This window comes from Ambystoma mexicanum, chromosome 14, assembly GCF_040938575.1.
Source record: "Ambystoma mexicanum isolate Mex_15411 chromosome 14, UKY_AmexF1_1, whole genome shotgun sequence".
Classification (NCBI taxonomy): Eukaryota; Metazoa; Chordata; class Amphibia; order Caudata; family Ambystomatidae; genus Ambystoma; species Ambystoma mexicanum.
Window position 1 is genome coordinate 661,945,382 of NC_090940.1, and position 23,033 is coordinate 661,968,414.

General features: G+C 48.3%; 1 protein-coding gene across 4 annotated transcripts in view; it reads right to left on the reverse strand.

Annotated features, from left to right (window-relative positions):
* Window positions 1-2,508: 2,508 nt before the first annotated feature.
* Window positions 2,509-23,033, reverse strand: part of BRF1 (BRF1 general transcription factor IIIB subunit) — a 1,105,609-nt gene continuing 1,085,084 nt past the window's right edge. For all 4 annotated transcript variants that reach the window (XM_069638202.1, XM_069638201.1, XM_069638205.1 and 1 more), the window contains one exon: window positions 2,509-4,874. In XM_069638202.1, the coding sequence (XP_069494303.1) occupies window positions 4,837-4,874 (38 nt within the window). In that variant the 3' untranslated portion in view covers window positions 2,509-4,836. The remainder of the gene's footprint in view (window positions 4,875-23,033) is intronic.

A 23,033-nucleotide genomic window follows, 5' to 3' on the forward strand; every position in this document is an offset into this window, starting at 1 on the left:
TAATGCAAGCAATATTTGCTGTCCAGCCATGAATAGGTTTAGGCTGGTGGTCACATATCTCTCTAAGAATGCATGGTGTAAGTCTAGGTTATGGAAAGGTGAGTTAGAGTGGCAGGAGCTTTCTGGTGTAGAGTAATTGCTCTACACCCCACCCATGCCACACTTAAAGTTTTTGTTGGTGTCTGTTGACTGTTGGCTTCCTTGGCGTCCCCTGCGGACACCTGCAGACATGATATGGAGTCACCTCTGTGGGAGACGCCCTTTGCCTTGGGGCCCTTAGCCAAGGGGGCTTTCGGCAGAGGTGTGTAGTTAAGACCTGACCTGGCCAATCAGAGTCCGGGGGCGGGCTGGGAGGCGGGATGAGGTAGGGATGGAACAAAGAGGTCTTGGGGACTGCAGGGGGAGCAGGCCCTGTCCGCACTGTAAAACGGAGGCCAAAATCTGCAGGGCCAGGAGGGTCACTGGCACCGCATGCTCACCTACAGCGGCTGCAGATGGAAAGAGCATGCAGGGAGACACCGGCGAATTACAACGAGCAACGTTTGGCAGAGCACCCAATCAGGGTCAGGGGGCGGGCTGGGAGGCAGGAGGAGGGGGGGGTGGAGGAAGGAGGTCTCTGGGACTGCAGTGGAAGTGGGCTGTGTACGCGTTGTGAAGTGGAGGCCAACATCTGCAAGGCCTGGCCCAGGAGGGTCACTGGCACTGCATGCTCACCTGCAGAGGCACCAGATGGAAAGCATCGTCAGGCATCAACACCCATCACTTGCCTGGCCTTCGTCACCTCTCGTGTGTCAGGCATCGACACCCATCACTTGCCTGGCCTTCGTCACCTCTTGTGTGTCAGGCATCAACACCCATCACTTGCCTGGCCTTCGTCACCTCTTGTGTGTCAGGCATCAACACCCATCACTTGCCTGGCCTTCGTCACCTCTTGTGTGTCAGGCATGGACTTGACTGTTATGAGACCGTCTATGGGGGCTTTAATAAACCAAATACATGAGACAATGTTTCTTTTAAAAGGTCTAAATATTTTATACTTGCTACCTTTCATTTGAGATTTTATTTTTGGCCTACCGGAGCCTTGAGTTTACGTTAACAGAAGTATTGCTCAATAAAGAGGTTTTAGTCATTTAAAATATGTTTGAATAGCTCTATAAGGGAGGGTTTGGTTAGCTTGATATTTGCTGGTGTCTTTTCTCTTACTTGGGACCTGGTTCAGTTTATTACTGGTTTTCCAGTAGTGCGTCTTTTTTTGGTTTCTGCATTTTATGATGTGTAACAGAGAGTTTGATGTTTCTGCGACTGTACAGCACTCAATCCCCCATAGGTTAAGGTGTGCTCTATAAAACTAAATAGATTCCTTCCAACTCAACCACTGTACAGAAGAAGCCCAAGGCTACATAGGCCAAAATACAAGTGCAAAAGAAAAACAATACTGGAAATGTCTACCTATGCAATTACCTATCTAAAAATGATGCAAGTCTGAGGCAACATTTGCATTCAGCGAGTTTGTATGGTTTGTATACTACACAGTTTCACACACTACCTACTGCACAGAATACCAATTAGACAATTATGTCCCTAATTCTCTCCAAACTAGAATAGTGCAATTTTCTGTATAGGCGTCTGTCCTTAGAAAACTTAAAATTTCTGAAAATGATCAGAACCTAAACTGGACAATGTGTTCTAAACTTTAAGACTTGCAACCACAGATATCTACGGTCATCAAATAAGACTAAACTAACACTTCTCAAATTTCAGCACAGAAAACAGAGGAAAATCATTCTCTTCCATTGCCCCACCCTACGGAACAAATTACAAGACTACATTTCACAAGAGCCCAAATTCAACACCTTCAAAAAACTATACAAAGACTGGTACACTGCCAACCTTCAACACATACCTAACACACCACCCGCTTCAACCTTCATAGAGCCAACATTACCCACATGAATCCTCTCCCTCCTTCATCAGGACACCTCTCTTTTTCAAATATATGGCCCCTACTCCACCTGTTTCCACCTTGGCTAACACTTTCCCCCGCCACAACTCCTTTCCCTCCTTCCATCTTCCTTTTACCACAATAGCACTTATCTGACATGTACTTTCAAACACCATGGCACTTGTACCTCTTCAGTGAACTGCACTTACTTGTATCCCAACCCTACCCTCCATCGCTCCTTGCCCTGCCCACACACCCCCCACCTCATGTCTCCTTAACAATTCTATAACGTCGCTCTTGTGTCTTGCAAGTACTTGCTCACTAACCCCAATTAAATGCCAATGGTCTGCACACGCCTTTACATGCTGGCTGTGGCCGATGACTTTGGCGCCTTTAAGCTCTAGTGCGATCTGGCACCTGTAAATAAGACACCAATAAAAAAAAAAAGTAATGTGCGTTTTCATTTCGCCAAATACCGATCACCACAAACCTGTGAGCTGCACTGGACCCATGTTGAAAAGCAATTTTACACAAAGCCAGAACGTTTCAAAAATGAATTCATAATGAACAATTCAAATTTTATTTACATTGAAGGAGATGTATTACATTACAATTTAACATAGTTTGTATGATGGTTGTGTGGAGATACCAGTACTTAAAATAATTATTTGAATGGCACTCTTGTTTGTTGACATTTGCTAATTTTGTACAAAAATAAAAAATATAAATGAGCTCAAACTAAATTAAATGTAATGTTTTGTGCCTAAAAATGAAACTCGAGAAACACAACTCAAACACAAAGACTATAAAATATAACAGGATTATGTACATCGTGACAGATTTATATACAAATATACAACTAGCGAAACATATCTTGATCTGGTCACTTCTTGATGTGCTGCATTGCGCAATGCTGTCTTAATGCTATCTTAGAACCCGGGCTATTCCCACAGTTATCATTTTATGCCTGGAAGAGGGGAATATGTTGATGCTTCATGGCAGCTGCATGCGTTTTTCTTGCCACATGCAGGGAATGGCATTGCAAGAGGCACTGCAGTGGTGCAGGCAGACTGTGGTCAAATGCAACATCAATAGTATTGGGCCATGAGAGCATTTGACATTACAACCAACCAAATGCTGGCAAAGGTATGCAATCTGCAAGAGAATCAGTAGTATAGTGGGTGTAAACTCCACATGATGCACATGTCTGCTACCACACTTTCATGGGGTCGTGAGTATGGATTGGTTGCGTAGCTAAACCAGCATTGAATTAACATAGTTCCAGCAAGTTTAGCAGAACTCAATTAACAATGGCTAATTCTTTTAAAGTCCGCCTTTTCGTGGTGGAGAATCTTTGAAGAGATCATGTTGCAATTGGATCATTACAAGCATTTACACAGCCACTAAAGCTTTTACTTCGTGTGTGGATGTGGGGTTACAAAGTCTCACAGCAGTCCTGTGTTCTCTCCGATCTACCGGTTGGTGACGCCAGGTGCTTGCTCGCATGTATCTTTGTGTATCTGATGCTGCACTATTCCCCGTGAAGTAAGCATCCCCGGCTGCCACATCGACCTCTAACTGCGAGAGCCTTTGAATGGTTTGGACTCACCCATGCTTCGAATCCCTCCCTATGCTAGTCTTCTTTGAAGCCCATGCATGCATCAGTGTTGCAGACTCTGAGGCTTCATCGGCGAACATCAATTACACGCGAGACTAACAACATTTCTTATAATGGGACAATAGGGATCTTTGGCCTAGGACCTTCAAAAGAATGTCTCATTTCATCTTCTAAAACATCAAAATATTTATGATCGAATTAAGTAGTCAAAATACTGTAATGAACCCAGTTGACACATTTAACGGCTATTCTGAGGCCCTTGCATGAATAACCTCATTGACAAAAAGAATATTGATCTTTTCCATATATATTTTTGGTGTTTGTCGTCTATAACAGGGACACAAACCAGAAATGCTGAAAAACATCCTCCTTCGTATCAAAATTCAATATGGCTGGAGTCTCAATGCAGCTTTTTATTCATGCTTTTAGTGCAATGCCCACCGACGACCGACGATCCAGTTTGCTCTCAAAGGTTACACTTCTCCGTTTCCAATCAAAGTCCATTGAACTTCAGAGTTGACAAAGGATTTGGCAATGAAAGACATGCTATGGGAATAGTGCACTTCGGGCCCCCAATTTCCCTAATTGCAACCCCTTTCGTCCATGCTCTACCCTAGATAATACTAGTTGAGGGCTAGAATAGCTTTGGTCTCAGTAGCATCCTCTTTAGCAAGGGGGCCGTTCCAGACAATCAGCACTCCCATCCTCTGGAACTCCAGGCCGGCACAGCCCATCCGCAATATCTTCTAAATCAAGAAATGGCAGCTTCTTTTAATGATAGGATAACAATGTCTCGCACTGAAACTATAGTAACACTGTACCGGGCACAGCCCATCTGAACATTAAATAAGTGTGCAGTCAACTCTGAAAACATACACTCACGAGCATTTGTTGGGGTACGAAGGAACGTCATCTAAGAGCATGAATTTTAAAGATCTAACCATCATCTTAAGACTAGCAAGTGCATCTCGTGCTTTTTCCTACTACCACACAGGTATAGGGCATCTAATTTACAAACAGAATATATATACAGGCCCTTTGTCCTTTAGAAATGTTTCTTGCAATTCCTTTGTGGAAACATGATTGCAGAGAGTTCAAGTTCTATACACCCGACATCCTTATGTGGGTCACAGGTCAACAAACTGACCTAAATTAAATCTGAAGAAAACTTCTCAGGATTGGCTGATCACTGAGCAGCTCCTTCAATCCTAGTAGGATCAAAATTCCAACATTCTGATATCTGGACATTCCTACAAATCCTTTAGCGGAGGGACTCCTAAAACCCTTCGTCGTCATCTACTTCATAGCCATAATCTGAAAGGAAAAAGGGAACAAATATTAGGGTCAAAGAGATTCACTTGCAAAATTAGATGATTTTTCATTTCTGGAGTTCCTGTCTGTGCACAATCAAACTAGCAAACATGCCACTGAAAGCCAATGTCTCTGGGCTGACAGTAACTTGGACATCCTTTGGCTCACCTGAACCCGGTTCACTGACTTCTGCAGGCCCTCATCGCAGAGAAGATCACAGCTGGCCTCAACACCTACTTGACAACCACGAAAGTGCCAGCGTCCCTTCCACCCCCCAAAACCCTCCCTCCTTCAATCATTGACCTTCAACTTTCCGCCCTAACGGAAAGGATTTTAGTCCAGTGCGGGCACCCTAACAACTTCTCATTTCACACCTTGATTTTTTACTGTCCACCAGGGCACTAAAACACCTTAATTGACACTTTCTCAGATGCCATTACACAGCTCCTTGTCACACCCCATTCTCATCCTGGCAAGCGACAAGGCCAATCTCCCCATCGCAAACTCATCCTTGCTCAGCATGATAGCACTGGGCCTTAAGCAGCTAATCACCAGCATCACACACAGTTAAGGTCACACCCTTCACCAGCCGTCAATCACGGACACCTCCCTTGTTACTTGGCAATGTCCAAAATGCATGGTCTGACCATTATACAACTCCATTTCCCATCCATCTCCACTTTCCGCTTGTCAGTTATGCCACTCTCCGCTCTTCCGTCCTCACCAGATACTGGAAACATTTCTCTCCCCAAACCCTTTTCTCTCTGCTGTCCATCTGAAATGCTGCCCCCCTTCCTGATCTTAACATTTGCCTCAACTTGGGGGTCATTTGCTCATGGATTAGATAGACCCTTCACATAAAAATAAAAGTCTTCCCTGTGAAACTCCAAGCTGAATGGTTCACTTCAGAGATCCTCCACTCAAGTGTCTCCTTTCCCCCCTCAAACAGAGAGGGAAACAATCCCACAGCTCCCTTGCCAAAACAATGTGCATCTCCCACTGTGAATCTTGGAAAAAATAAATCAGAAATGCTAAAAAAACAACAAAGGAGTGAACCCAGCAAACAAACAAATTCAATCTTCTCCTTCCTCGCCTACACTACAGTGTGCGATTAGCGTTCTAATTTTTTCACTGACAAAGTAACCAGCACCCAGCATGAGATTGCAGCAGCGGACTCTTTTGTGTGTAATCAAGCTTATGGTTTCTACTACACTCACCCTGAATTTTTGTCCTTCACTCACATTTTATCAAGACAAGAAACTGTGGCTCTCCCCTCTTATATTTCCAAAAACCTTTCCCTCACCCCTCGCCAAACACCTCCTCTTCACGTGTCCCCGAGTACCTCCAGATCACAAAGGTGCAGTTGGTGCGCCTATCAAAGAAACCCTCCCTTGATCTATCCATCCATAAGACCTACAAGCCCAGCTCCATTCCCCTTTCAAAATCTACAGATATTTATAGAATTTCAACTCCATTTGTTCATGGAAGTTCATAACCGTCTTGAGGAGATCACAGGCAGGCCTCCATCCCCAACTTCAAAGAACAGAGACCAACGTAAACCAGCCTTAGAAACTTGCAACTACTGATGGACGATGTAGAAATCCGTGCCATTTCTCCTGAATGCATCAGTGTGATTGAATACTGTGCACATCAAACTCTGCTCTACTGCCGCTCAGATATAATCATCCAAGCCTCTGCCCTATACGTGTTACTTCCTCTCACTCGGACAGAAGTCAGATGGTCTCCCTTCTTGAAACCTTCCATATGGGGTGGCCATCAGAGATCCTCCCTACACTCGTCCTCTTAAACATATTTACGCCCTCTGACACAACTCATTCGAGCATTTGCCTTGATTTGTCTATCCATATGCTGATCCTTGTGTGGATGGGCACATGTCCAGAAATAACTACTGCCAACCTTAACACTAACATTAAGGCTATTTCCACCCCTGTATGCACAATTGCCTTAAAACCAACCAAATTCCTCCTCACCAACTATCACCCACACATCCTAACTCTATCTAGGGCACATCTCTTGGTCCCTGTTCTCAACCTTCACCAACAGTCCAAAATGTCTGCCTGGCTTCTTTCACATCAGCGCTCTCAAGATAGCACTTCCTTTCCCCACGTTTCTTCCCAAGCCACCATGATTAACAGCCATATTTCCTCCAAACTGGAATAAAGTAACAGTTCTTACCCAGGACTCTCGTGCTTTCTTCTACATAGATTGCAAAAGGCGTGCCTGCCTGTTAAGCAATGGCCCCATCTCCCCATCGTTAACCTTGTTTCTCTGGTTGCCTTTTGCAATTTTATCGAATTCCAGGCATTGTGCATTCTTCAACGTGCATACTCCAAAGAAGTGTCTCATTTCCTCCATGCTAAACTGAAACGCAACAGCACGCCCATAAACCTATACTCTTAAGCAGAGCCCTAATCTGTGTCCCTTCCTTCAAAGTTTCCTGAAGATTTTCTTATGTTAAACTCTACCAAAACAGAGGTGCTCGTCTTCCCTGCCAAAAGCGCTCTCTCATCTCTTGCTCTGCCTATCCAGTTCCCACCCGTCACTCTCCTCTACTCTTCTTCAGGTGGCTATCTCGGTGTCATCCATGACCCGGCTCGCCCCTTCTCTACTTTCATCTCCAAAACTGGTACAGCAGCTCGCCTCAAGTTCCTAAATATTAGGAAAATCCTTTCAACACCACCGTGCATCTCTTAATGACTCATCTGCTCCAAACTGGACTCCTGTGCCAGCATCCTCTTTGGACTCCCCAACTATCCTTTCTGTTCTCTCGACAAGATCATTAACTTCGCTACCAGGACTCTGACCTCCCTTCCTTGTACAGTCACCAGGCTGAAAGGCTGACGATGCAAAACAGGGACAAATTTAAATGGCTTCTCCTGGTTCACAAATCTAGCCACGGTAAGGCACCACTGCATCTAGCCTCCTTTATCCAACTCTACAACCCTTCTCGTAATCTCTGCTATTCCTCCTTGACTACCTTCCGCCCCTTCTCTCTTCTTGCTCCACTTGCATGGAATTCTCTTCCCTCAGACATCTGAGAAACGGTCCACATAGATTTGTTCAAAACCAAACTTGAAGCCTATTGCCTCACCTTTGAGTTAACCTCTTCACCTACCTCTCATCTGAATGCTAGCTAAAAAGTTTGCCTCACTTCTAACCTGCCTCCACTCTAGCACTTCACCCATCATGGTCACATCCAGAGCACAGCTGACTGTACCACCTACCTGCATTTAGAAATGTCAAATGTTGGTTGTCGTTAATCTATGTATTCATTCATTCACTTTATTTGTATAGCACCTTTCATCATAATTATGGTCCCAACGCGCTGTTGATTGAACACCCTCAGAGGGACCGGAGTCCAAATTTGTGAAAATGGGGGGTGCTATTATGCGTGCATTTCAGCCATTAAAGTTATGTGAGGGTGGCCAAGACCCTGCTAGTCACCCATGTCTGAATGGAGTATGGATGGGCGCAGCAGAGTATACTGTGAACTAAAAAGGGGTGGATTGTGTTGAAGGAGACAGCAAATTATGTGGCAAGTTACAATTCGAATTTCTGTCATTAAAGGTAGCTTCATTCTTCTGGCAGAAGTATTCTGAAATAGTGTTTGTGTTGTATGTGAGTGCAGGGTGTGTGGAATGAGCCTTCCATTAAGCTACGATGGTGCGGTGTGCGAGAGGAGAAACTGGTTTATCTGTACAGACAAGGCCTGCATCCTGGGTTCCATCTGGGCCAATCTGGCCAATTGGGCTAAATGCAAGATTAACAAGTTACTCTCTTACCTGGTAACGTTCTTGCGATGGGATGGTCCGACGGCGTATTCCATATCTAGGACAGTAATCACCACAGCTGTGCTGCTTCGAAAAAATCTTTCGGCGTCTGCGTCCTGCGTCGATGACGACGATACGCTGTCCTCGAGGACCTCCTCTGACGGCCGACGTCACCGGATGTTATAAGTAGGACGCACGACGCCCGTAGCCTCAGTTGTAGTTTTTTCCCAGAACGTGTGGCACCAAACTACTGCCAGTATGACCACAGAAAGCCTTGCGGAAACGTAAGCTGCAATCGCATAAGAAATTCTGTAGCGGGGAAGGCAGGGAGGGAGCGATATGGAATACGTCGTCGGACCATGAAGAACGTTACCAGGTAAGAGAGTAACTTGTTCTTCGAGGGGATTGGGTCCTCCGATATCTATGACAGTATCCCAAAGCAGTACCAGCGTAAGGAGGTGGGAAAATAATTTAGAATATAGAAATTTAGAATGCCCAATCAAATTGCAGAGTAAAGGACTGCCTTGCCAAAGGCCAGATCTTGCCCACGGATAGAATTGAGGGAGTAGTGACGTACAAAAGTATGGACGGAAGCCCAGATGGCTGCATCACAGATGTTACGAATCGGAACACCCCTCTGCAGGGCAGTAGAGGCAGCCATACCCCTGGTAGAATGGGCCTGCAAACCTACCGGAGGGTCCTTACCCGCCAAGCGGTAACATTCAGAAATTGCCAAGATAATCCATCAAGACAAAGTCTGCTTAGTAACAGCTTGTCCCAAACGCCTTCCAGTGTAACCAATAAAGAGTTGATCGTCTACTCTGACCCGGGACATGCGTGAAATATAAAAGCTTAAAGCTCTCCAAGGATCCAGCCTATGGAGCCTCTCCTCTTCCTTACCAGGATGCGGAGGAGGATAAAATGCCGGAAGAATAACCTTCTGGCCTAAATGAAATTCCGACACCACCTTCGGAAGAAAGGAAGGACGAACTCTAAGGACAACCCTGTCCTTATGAAACAGTGAAGGGTGGCTTAACTGAAAGTGCCTGTAACTCACTCACTCTGCGAGTGGAGTGACCGCAACTAAAAATACAGTTTTAAGGGTTAACAGTCTCAAAGGACAAGAATGCAAAGGCTCAAAGGGAGCAACCATTAGAAACTTGAGAACAAGGTTCAGATCCCAACCGGGCACCTGGAACGGTGACAGAGGGAATACATTAGTGAGCCCTTTCAGAAACTGAGAAATTAAAAGGGATTTTAAAATAAGAACACTCCTCAGACGAGCGCTTAAATATAGACAGCGCTGCCAGGTAACCTTTAACGGTACCCACTTGCAGGCCCTTGTGGGCCAAAGAAAGCAAAAAAGACAGAACCACAGGAATGTCACATGAAAAAGGATCCACATTCTTAACCCTGCACCAGTCGCAGAACTTTCTCCAACGGCAACGGTACAGGGACTTTGTTTCCGGCCGTCTGGCCGAAAGCAACACCTCCATCACGTCTTCAGGGAGGTCCCAATCCTTATACCACAACCTTTCGGAAGCCGAGCGTGAAGGTTGAGGGATCTGACCTCTGGATGGAGAACCTCACCCCACCTCCCGTGAGAGCTGATCCTCTCGATAGGGAAGACGACGTAGAGGGCAGATGGACAAGTCGAGAACGTCCAGGTACGTCCTCCTGGCCCATGCCGGAGCAATGAGGATCATCCGGGAACCAAACCTCTGTAACCTCCGCAGCACTTGCAGGATGACGGGGACTGGAGGAAACGTATACAGCAGTGGGAATGACCACCACGAACGCGTCTCCTAAGGCTCCTCTTGGTGGAAATTCCCGCGAGCAGAACCTTTCGCACTTCCGGTTGACACTGGAGGTGAAGATATCCACTTGAGGGGTCCCCCAAAGGGCGAAGAACTGCAGGAGAATCTCCCGAGCCAACTCCCACTCCTGATCGTTTTCGTCTCCGGCCAGATCAACTGCCGAGACCGAAATCTGCTGCTGGATTGCCCAGATCCAGAGCTGTATCGCCTCCCTGCACAGAGGAAGTGACCCTGCCCCCCCTTTTTGTTGAGGTAGTGCATGGCCACTGTGATGTCCGTCAGGATCAGGACATTTTCCTCGCACAGTTGGCAGAAAAGCCTTCAGGGCAAGCCTGACTGCCCTCAGCTCCAACAGATTGATATGGAGTCTGGACTCCGACGGAGACCAACGACCGCTGACTGTCAACTCGTTGGCATGAGCTCCCCATTCCGTGAGGGATGCGTCCGTCACGATCGTCACCTCCGGCCAGGGCAGACAAAATGGAGCCCCCTTCATCAGACTGCCTTCGACGGCCCACTACAGAAGGTCCCGGGCGACGAGGGTGGCACCTGAACGGGGTCTGACATCCTGCCGGAGGACTGTGACCACTGGAGTTTGAGAGCCCATTGCAAAGATCTCATCCGCAACCTGGCCTCTGGCACCAGAAGAATGCAGGATGCCATGAGGCCGAGCAACCTCAAGAACTCGAACGCTGGGAGACTCTGGGCATGTTGAAACTTGTGCACCATCTGCTGAATGTGATGAGCCCTCACCTGGGGAGGAAAACACTGTCCCAGGGACGTGTCGAGCACTGCTCCGATGTACTGGAGCCGCTGTGTTGGCATCAAATGGGACTTCTTTAAACTGAGGGAGAAGCCCAGCCTGTGAAGGGAGTGGCAGGTGACTGACAGATGGTCCAGGACTTGCACGGGAGAGCGCGCCCTGATCAACCAATCGTCCAGGTAGGGGTAGACATGAATCCCCCCTTTCCTGAGATACACTGCCACCACCACCATGAGCTTGGTGAAAACCCTCGGGGCGGAGGTCAATCCGAACGGCAGGATCCGAAACTGAAAGTGCGAGTCGCCAACCGCGAACCGCAGGAACTTCTTGTGCTTGGGATGGATTGGCAGATGAAAATAAGTCACCTTGAGGTCTAGAGACACCAGCCAGTCCTGAAGTTGAAGAGCCTGGAGGACCTGAGAAAGAGGAACCATCTTGAACTTGTCCTTCCGAAGGAGCTTGTTGAAACCGCGCAAGTCCATGATGGGTCTCAATCCCCCGTCTTTCTTTGAAATCAAAAAATAAGGGGAAAACCATCCCTTGTTCCTCTCCGCTATAGGCACCAGTTCTATGGTGCCTTTCTCCAGCAGGGATTGAATTTCTTGCGCAAGGAGCGGATCCGGACTCTTCAAAGAGAGGTTCCCTGGTGGATTGTCGTGAGGCTTCTGCCGGAAAGGAAGACAGTAGCCGTGGGTTATGATATCCAGAACCCACACATCTGAAGTAATGGCCCGCCATTCTACCAGATGCTGCGCCAGCCTTCCCCCCACCGGCGAAGCATGGGCCTCATGACTGAGCAGAAGCAGCTGGGGCGTTGCCTGAGGGCAAAGAGGCAACTGCCCGAGTGGCCTTGGCACCTCGAGTACCTTGTTTTCCACCTCTGGCACTCCTACGGTGGCCCCTTGGACTAGCAGCTCCTCTCACTTTACTAAAGGATGAGTAATAAAGAAAGGAACCTCCCCTCTATTGCTGTCTGCTAGGACGAAAAGGCGGAGGTTGTCGAACTGCAGCGCTCAACGACTTCGCTGCAGCTTTTGAGGTCTGCAACCTCTCAAGGCTCTCGTCAGCCTTGCTGCCAAAAAGATGTACACCATCAAAGGGCATGTTAAGGAGCCGGGCTTGCACATCAGGAGCAAACCCAGACTTCCGCAACCATGCAAACCTGCGTATTACGGTGCTCACCGCCATGGACCGGCTGATGCATTCTGCAATGTCCAGACCCGACTGAACGGCCTCACACATGGCATCCTTGCCATCCTGTATCATAGCAAGAAAACCATCCCGTTCGTCCCCTTCGGGAATATGTTCAGCCACTAAGGAATCACAGTTGCACAGAGTGTGTGTGAAACATGACAAGGCACATACAGAGTTGGCTGCCTGAAGAGCCATACCCCCTAAAGAAAACACTTTCTTCGCCCAACCATCAAAACGCGTGTCCTCCCTATCAGGAGGGATGGTAGGATGCGACACCTGCTTTGCTGGGGCCATAGCCGCCTGCACCACCAAACTCTCTGGAGTGGGGTGCGTGGTCAAGTAGCAGGGGTCGCTACTGGCTGGGCGGTATTTTTGTGGCAAAGACTTGCCCACTGCCGGGAGTGTCTCCGGAGCAGTCCAAGCCGCCGCCACTCTCCTTTGTAGAGCCATATGGAACGGCAGTACCAGAACAGTTGGTGGACCTTGGTCGAGGATATCCGTCTGGTCATCCTGCAGAAAATTCCCTGGTCGAACAGACCACCCCATGTACTCGGTGACCCTCGACATAAGGCGCCGGTACGAGGACTCGGCATGGGTGCCAGGCTCAGGCCTACAGAACTCCACCTCCGGAGTGGTGTCCAGACCACTGGCGTCGTGCAGCGACTGACGCAGGTCCTCAATCTGGCTATGTCCCGAGATAATCTCGTCTGGTACCGTATCAAGAACCATCCCATCTTCAGAACCCTCATCCACCTCAGAAATATAATCCAGATGGTGGAATGTGGACACAGAATGGGGGACAAAGACATGTTTGGCCTTGGCCAGAGCCTTTCTAGCGGGTTCCACTGTGCCACGTGGTACCTCCGACAAGACAGCCTCGAAAGGCATCGAGTGAATCGGCGTCCAGCGCGGCGCCAACAGCATCGACGGCTTCGACACAGGCCTCGAGGGTGGAGCCCCAAGCATGTCCTTCGACAGCCTGGGCGCCGATGGCGTCGACTACTTCCTCGGAGGCGAAGCCTCGAGAGAATCCCTCGACGACCTCGGCGCCACAGGCGTCGACGTCTTCTTCGAAGACTTCACAGGTGCACACGGTCTCGAGCGTGTCGAGGACCGGGACCTGGAACGGGCATGACTAAAACGATTCCCCTTGTCCGAGCGGGACCTTTCCCGCGAATCGTGCTGACCACCCGAGCCCGAAGGCGTACGAGCGGTGTCTCTAGTACCGTCACGCCCGACCCCACGGACGGACCGATGCCCTGCGATCCAAGAATCGCCAACATTTTCTTACCGAAGGAAGCCCAATCCTCCGGAGTCGCATGCTTGGAGGGATAAGCAACCCGCCGACGGGCGGAGTCCTCGGACGAGGACGGGGAAGGCGACCGATGACGGTGCTTCCGTGAGTGCCTTGAAGAGGCAGAGGAGTGGCGGGACCCACTCCAGGACCGAGACCCCCTAGACTTATGACGACGATGCAGAGAGTCGCCCCTCGAATCGTCCGTCGAAAGCCCAGTGGACCTCTACTTCTGGGGCTTGGACACCTTACCGACCGACAGCTTCTTCTTACGCTCCCGCAAGGCCTTGGACGTAAGCGACTGGCAGTCGACACAATCATCCGTGTCATGGGCCTCCAGAGGCAGGCGTCGTGCGAGTCCATCACCGACATCTTGGACCCGCAGCCCCAACACTTCTTGAAGCCCGGACGCGGGGTGGAAGAAGAGGAAGACATCCCGAGAAACTTCACAAACGAACAGGTTCGAAGAACCGAAAGAACAGAAACTCCAAAGAGTCGAGGCGCGCCGAGATCTCCGAAGTGAACACGTTTGCAGGAATAACGGATCTGACGCTACGGGCGTCGCACGTCCTACTTATAACATCCGGTGACGTCGGCGGTCCGCGAGGACGGCGTATCGACATCATCGACGCAGACGCCGAAAGATTTTCCGAAGCAGCACAGCTGTGGTGATTACTGTCATAGATATGAAAAAAGTCGGAGGACCCAATCCCCTCAAAATGGCTCTCTTACACAATTAGGCTAAATGCAAGATATGGCTCCCTTACACAGTTAGGCTAAATGCAAGATATGGCTACCATACAGAGGCTACAATGCCAGATATGGCTGGCTAACACAAATGGGCTAAAATCAAGGTGAGGCTATCTTACACTGTTAGGCTACATTATAAAAGGTAAGATTATCTTATGCATTGTCACCAGTGACTGTTCCATTTACTCCCCTCCACAATGGGGCCAGAATGTCCCTCAAACTCACCTTATTGTAAAAAGCTTGACTGCTTCCTGTCCAATCTGATTTATCTTTTATACGTTCTTTGTGATAAGAAGAGCATTGTTCCCCATGTATATAAATAAATATAACTAATAGGGGTTCCAGTTTTGTGGTACTGGCTTCAAGGATGACCCCGAGCCCCCGCTCCCACCCCCAGCCCCGGTTTGAACTATCACACGTTGGCTTTCCAACAAGTCCTGAAGCCATGGCTATTCCAATGAATTTCACCCTGCTGGCCCTGGAAACCTTTGGCACCTTACCAAAAGAGCACCCAGTGGGCGGACATTGCACTTTAAAAATAAAAATCAACAGAGACCACCAGGGAGCGCAGACGTGATGGCAGCCTGAACCACCGTCTCCCTCTTCGAGCAATTACATGCAGGGAATTCATACAAGTAAAACTAATCCGCTGACCCTGTTAAGCAACGTTCCGACGCTGGAACCAACTCAGGCGTTCGTGGGCAAGAGTGCAGCGTGAATCGGGGAAGCCTTCATGAAGAAAGCCATTTGTTGAAGGCCAGCCCCCTTGCCGTGCCAAAGTGAAAAGAAGATGGCGGCCGCAAGGCGAGCTCCCGGTCGGTGGTGATCTATCTGATCCCCGACGCGGTCGAGTCGCCTAATCAGCTGCTGAGGTTCCGGAGCCGTCCCCCGGAGGTGTGTGGTACACCCTAGAGAGGTGAGGTGCATCGGTTGGGGGTTCTTTCGAGGGAGAAGGATCGGAGCCCATTGCCCCTCGCGCACCCCGACACACTTGCCGGCACCCAGCCGTGCTGCAGAACCAAGAGATAGCACTGCTCCACGGCCGCCGTTAGAGAAGCACACTGCGGTCCCAGCGCAACGCGGGCTGGGGACTGCTAGGCAAGCTAAACCCTTGACCAGTGCCACACAGATTGACTTGGGCGAGGAGGGAACACGCCCGCAAAAAGCCATTTGCACTCTGCTGCCTCGAAGGGACGGTCCCCTGCGAAAGCCACTGAGTAGAGGGGGTGAGGCCATACCAAGCAGTAATCATTATCCCAACATGCAGCAGCTTTGAAGCTTCAAACCGAGCAGCACCACGACAGTCACTGCCGAAGCCGGCTTCACCGCGGCTGGGCCCCTTCCGAGCCCCAAGCACACAGCAGGGGAACCTCCAGCTCAAGCGAAATAGCCCACATCCCCTTCATCAAGCCACTAACCACCACCAGCTGCGGTTCCGGGAGCAGGGCTGCTAAAGGTTCCTTTTTCTTTTCTGCTTCTACCAGTAAAATCATGCGAACAGGTCTCCAATGAACACTATCCAGAAAACAATACGGGGGAACCCACCAGCGATAGAGGGAGTCCCGAGAACTACCAGCCGCACCACAGTAGAAGTCCATTGAGGAGATCAGGCGCACAGGAGTCTCTACAGATATTGAGCTAGTTTGCTCGCTTCCCCAGACACCTGGGAGCACAGTAGGCGCAGGCCACCAAGGTGCACCTCTAGGAACCCGTCTAGGAACCCGTCCGGAACAAGTCAATTCGGCTCCCCAGCAATACTGCTAGGTATCCTTCATCTAAGAGCTGCTGGTTGACTCTACCACCAGTTCACGCAACGTCGTACCGGCCTGCAAGAAAGCCGGAAAACCAGAACAAAGTCATTTCCCCGTAGAGTCTGGTCACAGAAACTGTCATCATCAGGGCCCCAACACGAAATAGGCACAGCAACAGAGATGCGGCTAGCCCTTTTAGTGCCTCTCAGTGGAAAGAGTTCTAGCTTGGGGCACACAAACACATCTCTAACGGAAAGCGTTGGCATACGTAATCAGAACTATATAGCTTTCCACGGCGCAGGCCCTGCAGTTTTTTCCGGTCCAACAGGACTCAAGACGGGTAAATGGAAACAGAAAGTCTCAAACGTTTGTTCGGGGAAAAGCTGGACCCATCTACCTTCGCGTTTTTGCAGACTTTCAGCCAAGCGAGCACAGCCATGAAGACTGATGAAGTCCAAAGCTCCCTGGAAATCCCGGGCAATGACTTTGACAGCGCCACTAAAATCAGACATCCGGCCGCTCCTAGGCGAGATTAGGTCCATAAAGTCCAGCCTCACGGAAAAAGTTTCAGATCTGCAAACCAAGATGGCTAAAGTAGAGGACCGCCTAGAAGCAGTAGAGAGTAACCAACAATCAGGGGACGTAGCCACAATGCAGTACGAAGCCTGGCTCCAGGACCTAGAACAGAAGGAAAGAGACGTGGAGGCGAAGCTCGACGATCTCTAAAACAAAACACAAAGCGAAGATCAAACATCCGCATACTCGGCCTGGAGGAAGATCAAGGGGAATCCCCAGCAGGCCTAGTAAAGAAAGTCAAAGCCCTGATTCAGCTTCTCTATGAGGATACGGACCCGCCTAAACTGGAGTTTGACAGAATGCATAGGGCCGGGGGCCCCTTGCGCGGTCCTCAATCAGTCCTCGTAAAATGTCACTATTACGTCCAGAGACAAGACATCCTATTAAGGGCAAGAGAAAAGGGCACGATAGAATTTAGAGGTGCACATGTGGGACCTCTCGGCCATGACTCTTGCCAAGAGGAGGGGATGCCACCCCCTCACGACCTGGCTGCAGGAAAAGGGGGTTTGCTACAGGTGGGGGTCACCCCTTTTCATTGTCCTTCGATCTAGGAGGAGAGGACATCAGAATCACATCCATAGAAGAGGCAGAGGGAATCCTGAGACATCTCAGAGGCCCAGCAGAGGACAGGCGTGTTGACTCCCGCAGGAAACCCACAGGCCCATAAGTGCCTTAATACACCTTGACGTTGAACATCCTGCCCAGCCATGATCCACCAGGGTTCCTTTTTTTTCTTCGGGGGTTGCTGCAAACTGCCGGACCCACGAGTGGAACGAGCCCCAAGAGGTGGGTACTCGCCTTGATGAGACAAGGACGGTACTGATTCGCCCATGTAACTACATTTTGTTCCCACTGCATGTACATAGTTGCTTGTTAACGCTTTTACATTGAGCCCGAAGAAGGCCCCCTCTTGATTGGCCCTTGTTTTTTGTGAAGGGCATCTCCATTAGCAACAGAGAATGCTAGGATTAGCTTTTCTCAGGGGAAGAGGAGGAGGAAGAGGGGGGAAACACTCAACTGGAAAATCAAATACATCGAGACCTCAATGTCAACTCGAGCTCCGACTCAGCGAGAGCAACATGCAACTTTCGCAGCACCTCAAGGGTTATGTATTGTACACTTCCAAAGGCATGGCATGAGGGCGCCAAGCGACATTCACACACTACCATGGCAGGACCTGTTGATATAACCTTTGGATCCCTGAATGTAAGAGGTTTGAACTCCCCCCACAAAATGTTCATGCTAGCTCGACAGTTTAAACAATCCAAACTAGATATACTGTTTGTGCAGGAGACAAAACACACTCAAGGGGATGAACGCAAGATCGTAGGAAGGGATATTGGGGACATAGTCTGGGCCTCGGGTCCTTAAAATAGGAGGGGGATTGGGCATTTTGTTTAGGAAATCATTAGCATTTCGGATTGAACACATACATAGGGATGACCAGAGGAGATACATAGCGCTTAGGGGGGGAATTGAGGACACGGAAAATCATCCTTTGCTCAGCCTATGCCCCTAATCAAAATCAATCGAGTTTCTTTGAGTCCTTATTTAATTTCTTGGGGACTGGAAGGTGGGTAAACTGATCTGTGGTGGGGATTTCAATGTAGTGGCGGAACAAGAATTGGATTCGTACCCGGTACTGCAAACCACTCAGCCACCTCCCACAATGCAGGGCAAAAAGTTTCTTAGCCAGCTTAAAGAACACCACCTAATTGACACATGGCGCACATCCCACCCCAATGACAGGGGCTTTACTTTTTTCTCCCCCCCACTTCAAATCTTCTCTAGAATTGATTATTTCTTAATAGGAGCGGGATGTGAAGGTGAGATCTTAGAGACATCCATAGAGGTGCTGGCATGGACAGGTCACAAGTTATGCGCACTTAGAGTAGAACTGGGTCCTCCTTTTAAAGCAGATGGGAGGAGGATCAGCAATGACTTCTTGTGCAGAGACCCAGTGTTCCGGGAATCCCTTTTGGATGCTATCACTAGCTATTTTGAAATAAACGATGTGGAAGAAATGTATGGGAAGCAGCGAAAGCCAGGATAAGGGGTGTTCTAATATCCGAAGAGGCCTCCAGGAAGAGACTCTAGCTGCTCAGGGAGGCAGAACTCAAGGCCACCATTTCGCGTTTAGAACGCGATCTGCACCAACATCCTATTCAGGCAGAAGATAGGTTATCACAAATAGCGGGGCTGAGCGATGAATTCAGACACATATGGAACGGTAAGGCACTCGCACAACTAAAATACCTGAAACAAAAATTCTTCGAGAAAGGAGATAAGGCCCACACAATGCTTGCGAACCGGCTATGGAAACAGAGAGCCGATAGGGCGGCATACAAAATACATGATGAAAATGGGACATCACTTACGGATCCTCATGAGATTGATTGTTTATTTATTTCTAATGCGCGCCAAACCCGAGGGTAACAGGGCGCAGCAATAAGGAGATGCACAGCTTACAAGAAGGTCAAGTTAAGACGATCAATACAAGGTATACAATAAATTACAGCTATGAAAAAAGTGAAATAAAGACAGGTGTAGATATATCCGAAACAGGTCCTAGAAAAACAGTATATATACAGGAGAGCTAGGGCTGAATGAAGGGAGAAGAGCGAGCGAGCTAATGGTCAGTGGAGTTGAGCAGGTTGATATAGTTTTTTCTAAAGTGTAAGTATGGTTGGTCTACGTTGAGCTCGTGTGGGTGGGAGTTCCAGAGTTTAGCAGCTTTCACAGGGAAGCGATTACCTCCAATCTTGATAAGTCTGAATATCAGCACCACGAGGCAATTGGCATTACCAGTTCTTGTCGGCTTAATGGTCATTCTTCTCTTTAATCTGTCTGAGAGGTAACTCAGGGCAGCATAGTTTAGCGCTTTATGGGTCAAGGAAGCAGTTTTTAGCAAAAATTTATTGTGGGTGGGGAGCCATTTATATTGCCTTCTAGTAGCGGAGATGTGTTCTCTTTTGTTAATGCCTAGTGCCGATCTTAAGGCATTGTTCTGAAGAGTTTGTAACCTCTGGATGATAGCTTTATCAGCGCCACTGCTTAGGGCGTTACAATAGTCTAACCTTGATAGTACTAATGCTCTGGCCAAGATCATGCAGCTGTTATTTGAAAGGAAGGATTTACCTGCCCTGATGAGCTTACAAATGTAAGCAGTAGTGGAGGCCAGTGATTTCACTTGTTTGTCAAAGGACATGGTCGAATCAAGGTAAAAGCCTAGGGTGTTTACCTCCTTGGTTACTTTAATGGCATTTCCATCTATGGTGAATGCAGAGTATTCAAGGTCTAATTTGTTGGAGTGGGTACCCAGGATTATCAGCTCTGTCTTCTCATCATTCAGGCATAGTCCGTGTGTGGCCATCCATGCCTGGATGATGAGATATACCCTATTCACCTGCGCCAAGTCCTTGCCATAATCCCCAGGAAGAAGGAGGAGAATCTGTGTATCATCTGAATAGTTAGTGTAGGTGATACCTAGAAGGTCCAGATCATCGAACAAAGGTGTGGTGAATATGTTATACAGGGTAGGGGAGACACATGAGACCTGAGGTGCACCACACATGATAGGGACATGGTCCGCTGCTGCTGAAGGTGAGAAGACCCTCATGGTTCTCTCACTCAAGAATCATTTGATCCATTTGATGGCTTCTGTAGAAAAGTGAGCTGCTGAGTCCAAGTGATTACACAGGACCTTATGATCCACAAGATCAAATGCAGCTGTGAGATCTAACAGTAGGAGGAGGGCTGTTTTACCTTTATCTCTCAGCTCATCAATCTGTGTTTTTAAGTCAATCAGGGCGGTTTCTGTCCAATGTAATGGGCGAAAGCCAGATTGTCTTACTCCCAGGAGCTTGTGTGATTCGAGACATTTTTGGATCTGTGTGTGTGCAACCTTATCCAGCATTTTGAGAAGGAAGGGTACCGTCGTGATGGGACGTAGTTGGTGGGAATGAGTGGGTCCAGGGTTTGTTTTTTAGGAGTGGGAGTACCCATGTTTTTTTTTTTAGGTTGGAGGGGATGGTGCCAGAGGTGAAAGAGCCATTAATCAGTTTACATGTAAATGGGGACAAGTCTCTGGCGGCATCTTTTATAATTTGAGCTGGGCAGAGGTCACCTTTGCAGTTAGAGGGTTTAAGAGATAAGATAACTTTCTCTACCTCTAAGATGGAGGTTTTAGTGAAACAGAATCTAGTGACCTTGGTCGAAGGTATGTCGCTGGGACCAGGGGTATCAGAGGGATGTTGTATTTTCAGAGAGTCTTTTTTATGGTTTATTTTATTTTGAAGAGTCTTTACTTGGTTGGCTAGAGCGTTTTGAGTATCTGAACACCAGGTTTTGTTTTTGATGCAGATGTCAGGTATGGGGATCTGAGACTCTAGTTCTTTTAGCATGGTAAATAGTTCCCTCATACTTGAGTTAGAGTTAGCAATCCGCTCGTTGTAGGAATTATGTTTGGCCAGGCAGATTTCATTTTTATATTGCGTGGAAATTGTAGCTAGACTGACTTTGTTTTCAGTAGACGGGCATAATCTCCAGGTAGATTCACATTTTCTTTTTAGGAGACGTAGGTCCTTTAATTGGGGAGTAAACCACTTGTTTAGGTGGGCTTTAGGTTTACTTGGTCTCAGTTTGAGTGGAGCGATCTTATCCAATGTGGTGAGCATAATTTTATTATATTCATGGACCAAGGTGTCAGGCAGTGAGTTTAGTGTGGGGAGAATGGCAGGGATCACTTTGTCCACTGTGATATTCTTTTTATTTCTGGTTGGGCAAGGTGGGACAGTTTGGGCAGCCATGGGAGGTGATCTGGTGGTTGATAGTATGAAGGATACAAGGGAGTGATCTGTCCATGCTAGTGGCGAGATGGAAGCGATGGTGCCGGTGCAATTATAGTCGGCTACCCAATCTAAGGTTCTCCCTTTGATAGTGACCCACTTCTTGAGGTTCTACTCAAAATTATACACTGCGGAAGGAGATCGCGCATCCAATGTAATTGAGGAATACTTGGCCACCCAACCCAGGCCCCCCATTATATTGGAACAGCTGGAAATGTTAAACGCGCCAATTACTGCCATAGAGGTCCAGGGAGCAATCTCTAATCTAAAAGCAGGCTCAGCACCCGGGCAGGACGGTTACACCACAGCCTTCTATAAAACAAACAGCGAGACCCTCTCCCCTTTTCTAGCCAAACTGTTGAACTTGATACAAACGACAGGCCAGGCCCCCAAATCATTAACTGAATCGATAATAGTAATCCCCAAGGAAGGGAACAAAAATTAGACTAAGTCATATCGCCCATTTTCTCTAATTAACGTAGATGGGAAAATTTACACCAGTACTTTGGCCTCCCGCCATCCCCATGTCCTCCCACAGCAGATACATATAGACCAGAAGGGCTATGTCAGGGGCAGACGGAGCAGATAATGTTCGGAAAAACTTGGACAGAATGGCTGGCCTCCGGGAGGCAGATGAGGACCCCCTCTTACTATCACTAGATGCTGAGAAGGCGTTCGATCGCGTAGAGTGGCCTTTTTTAAGAGCAGTATTGAAATTGGTGGGTCTAGGCCCCGCATGGACACAGGGAGCTGGGGCATTGTACCATAAAGCGCAAGCGAAGATCTCCATCAACGGCATCTCCTCAGCCCCCATCAGTATTACACAGGGTACTAGCAGGGCTGCCTGCTCTCCCCCCCTAATTTACATCCTTGTCAGTGAGCCCTTCGCCCAAGTGCTGAGATCAAACCCCCTTATTCACGGCGTGACACGGGGAGGAAAAGAATACAAACTGGCCATGTTTGCTAATGTTATACTAATGTACCTCACTCTGCCGGCAGAGACCATCCCAGCTCTCCTCTAGGAACTGCATAAATATGGAGCCCTGTCTGGTTGAAAGCAGACGGTAACCTCCACCAGTCACTAGATGCTAGTTGGGTCTTTCAGATACTAACTCAATCAGTGAGATACCAAGGGGTAACCATTACCATCTCCCTGCCAAACCTCTTTGAGGCGAATTATGTCCCCCTATGGAAAACTGTCAGAGATGACATTAATAGATGGTCTAAATTGTCCCTGCCGTGGGCCACTCGATTCACTTCCATCAAGATGAACATTCTGCCCCGATTTCTGTTTCTCTTTCAGTCCCTCCCAATACTAATTCCGGGATCCTTCCTGCCAGATATTAAATGCGCCTTACTGACATATCTGTAGGAGGGCA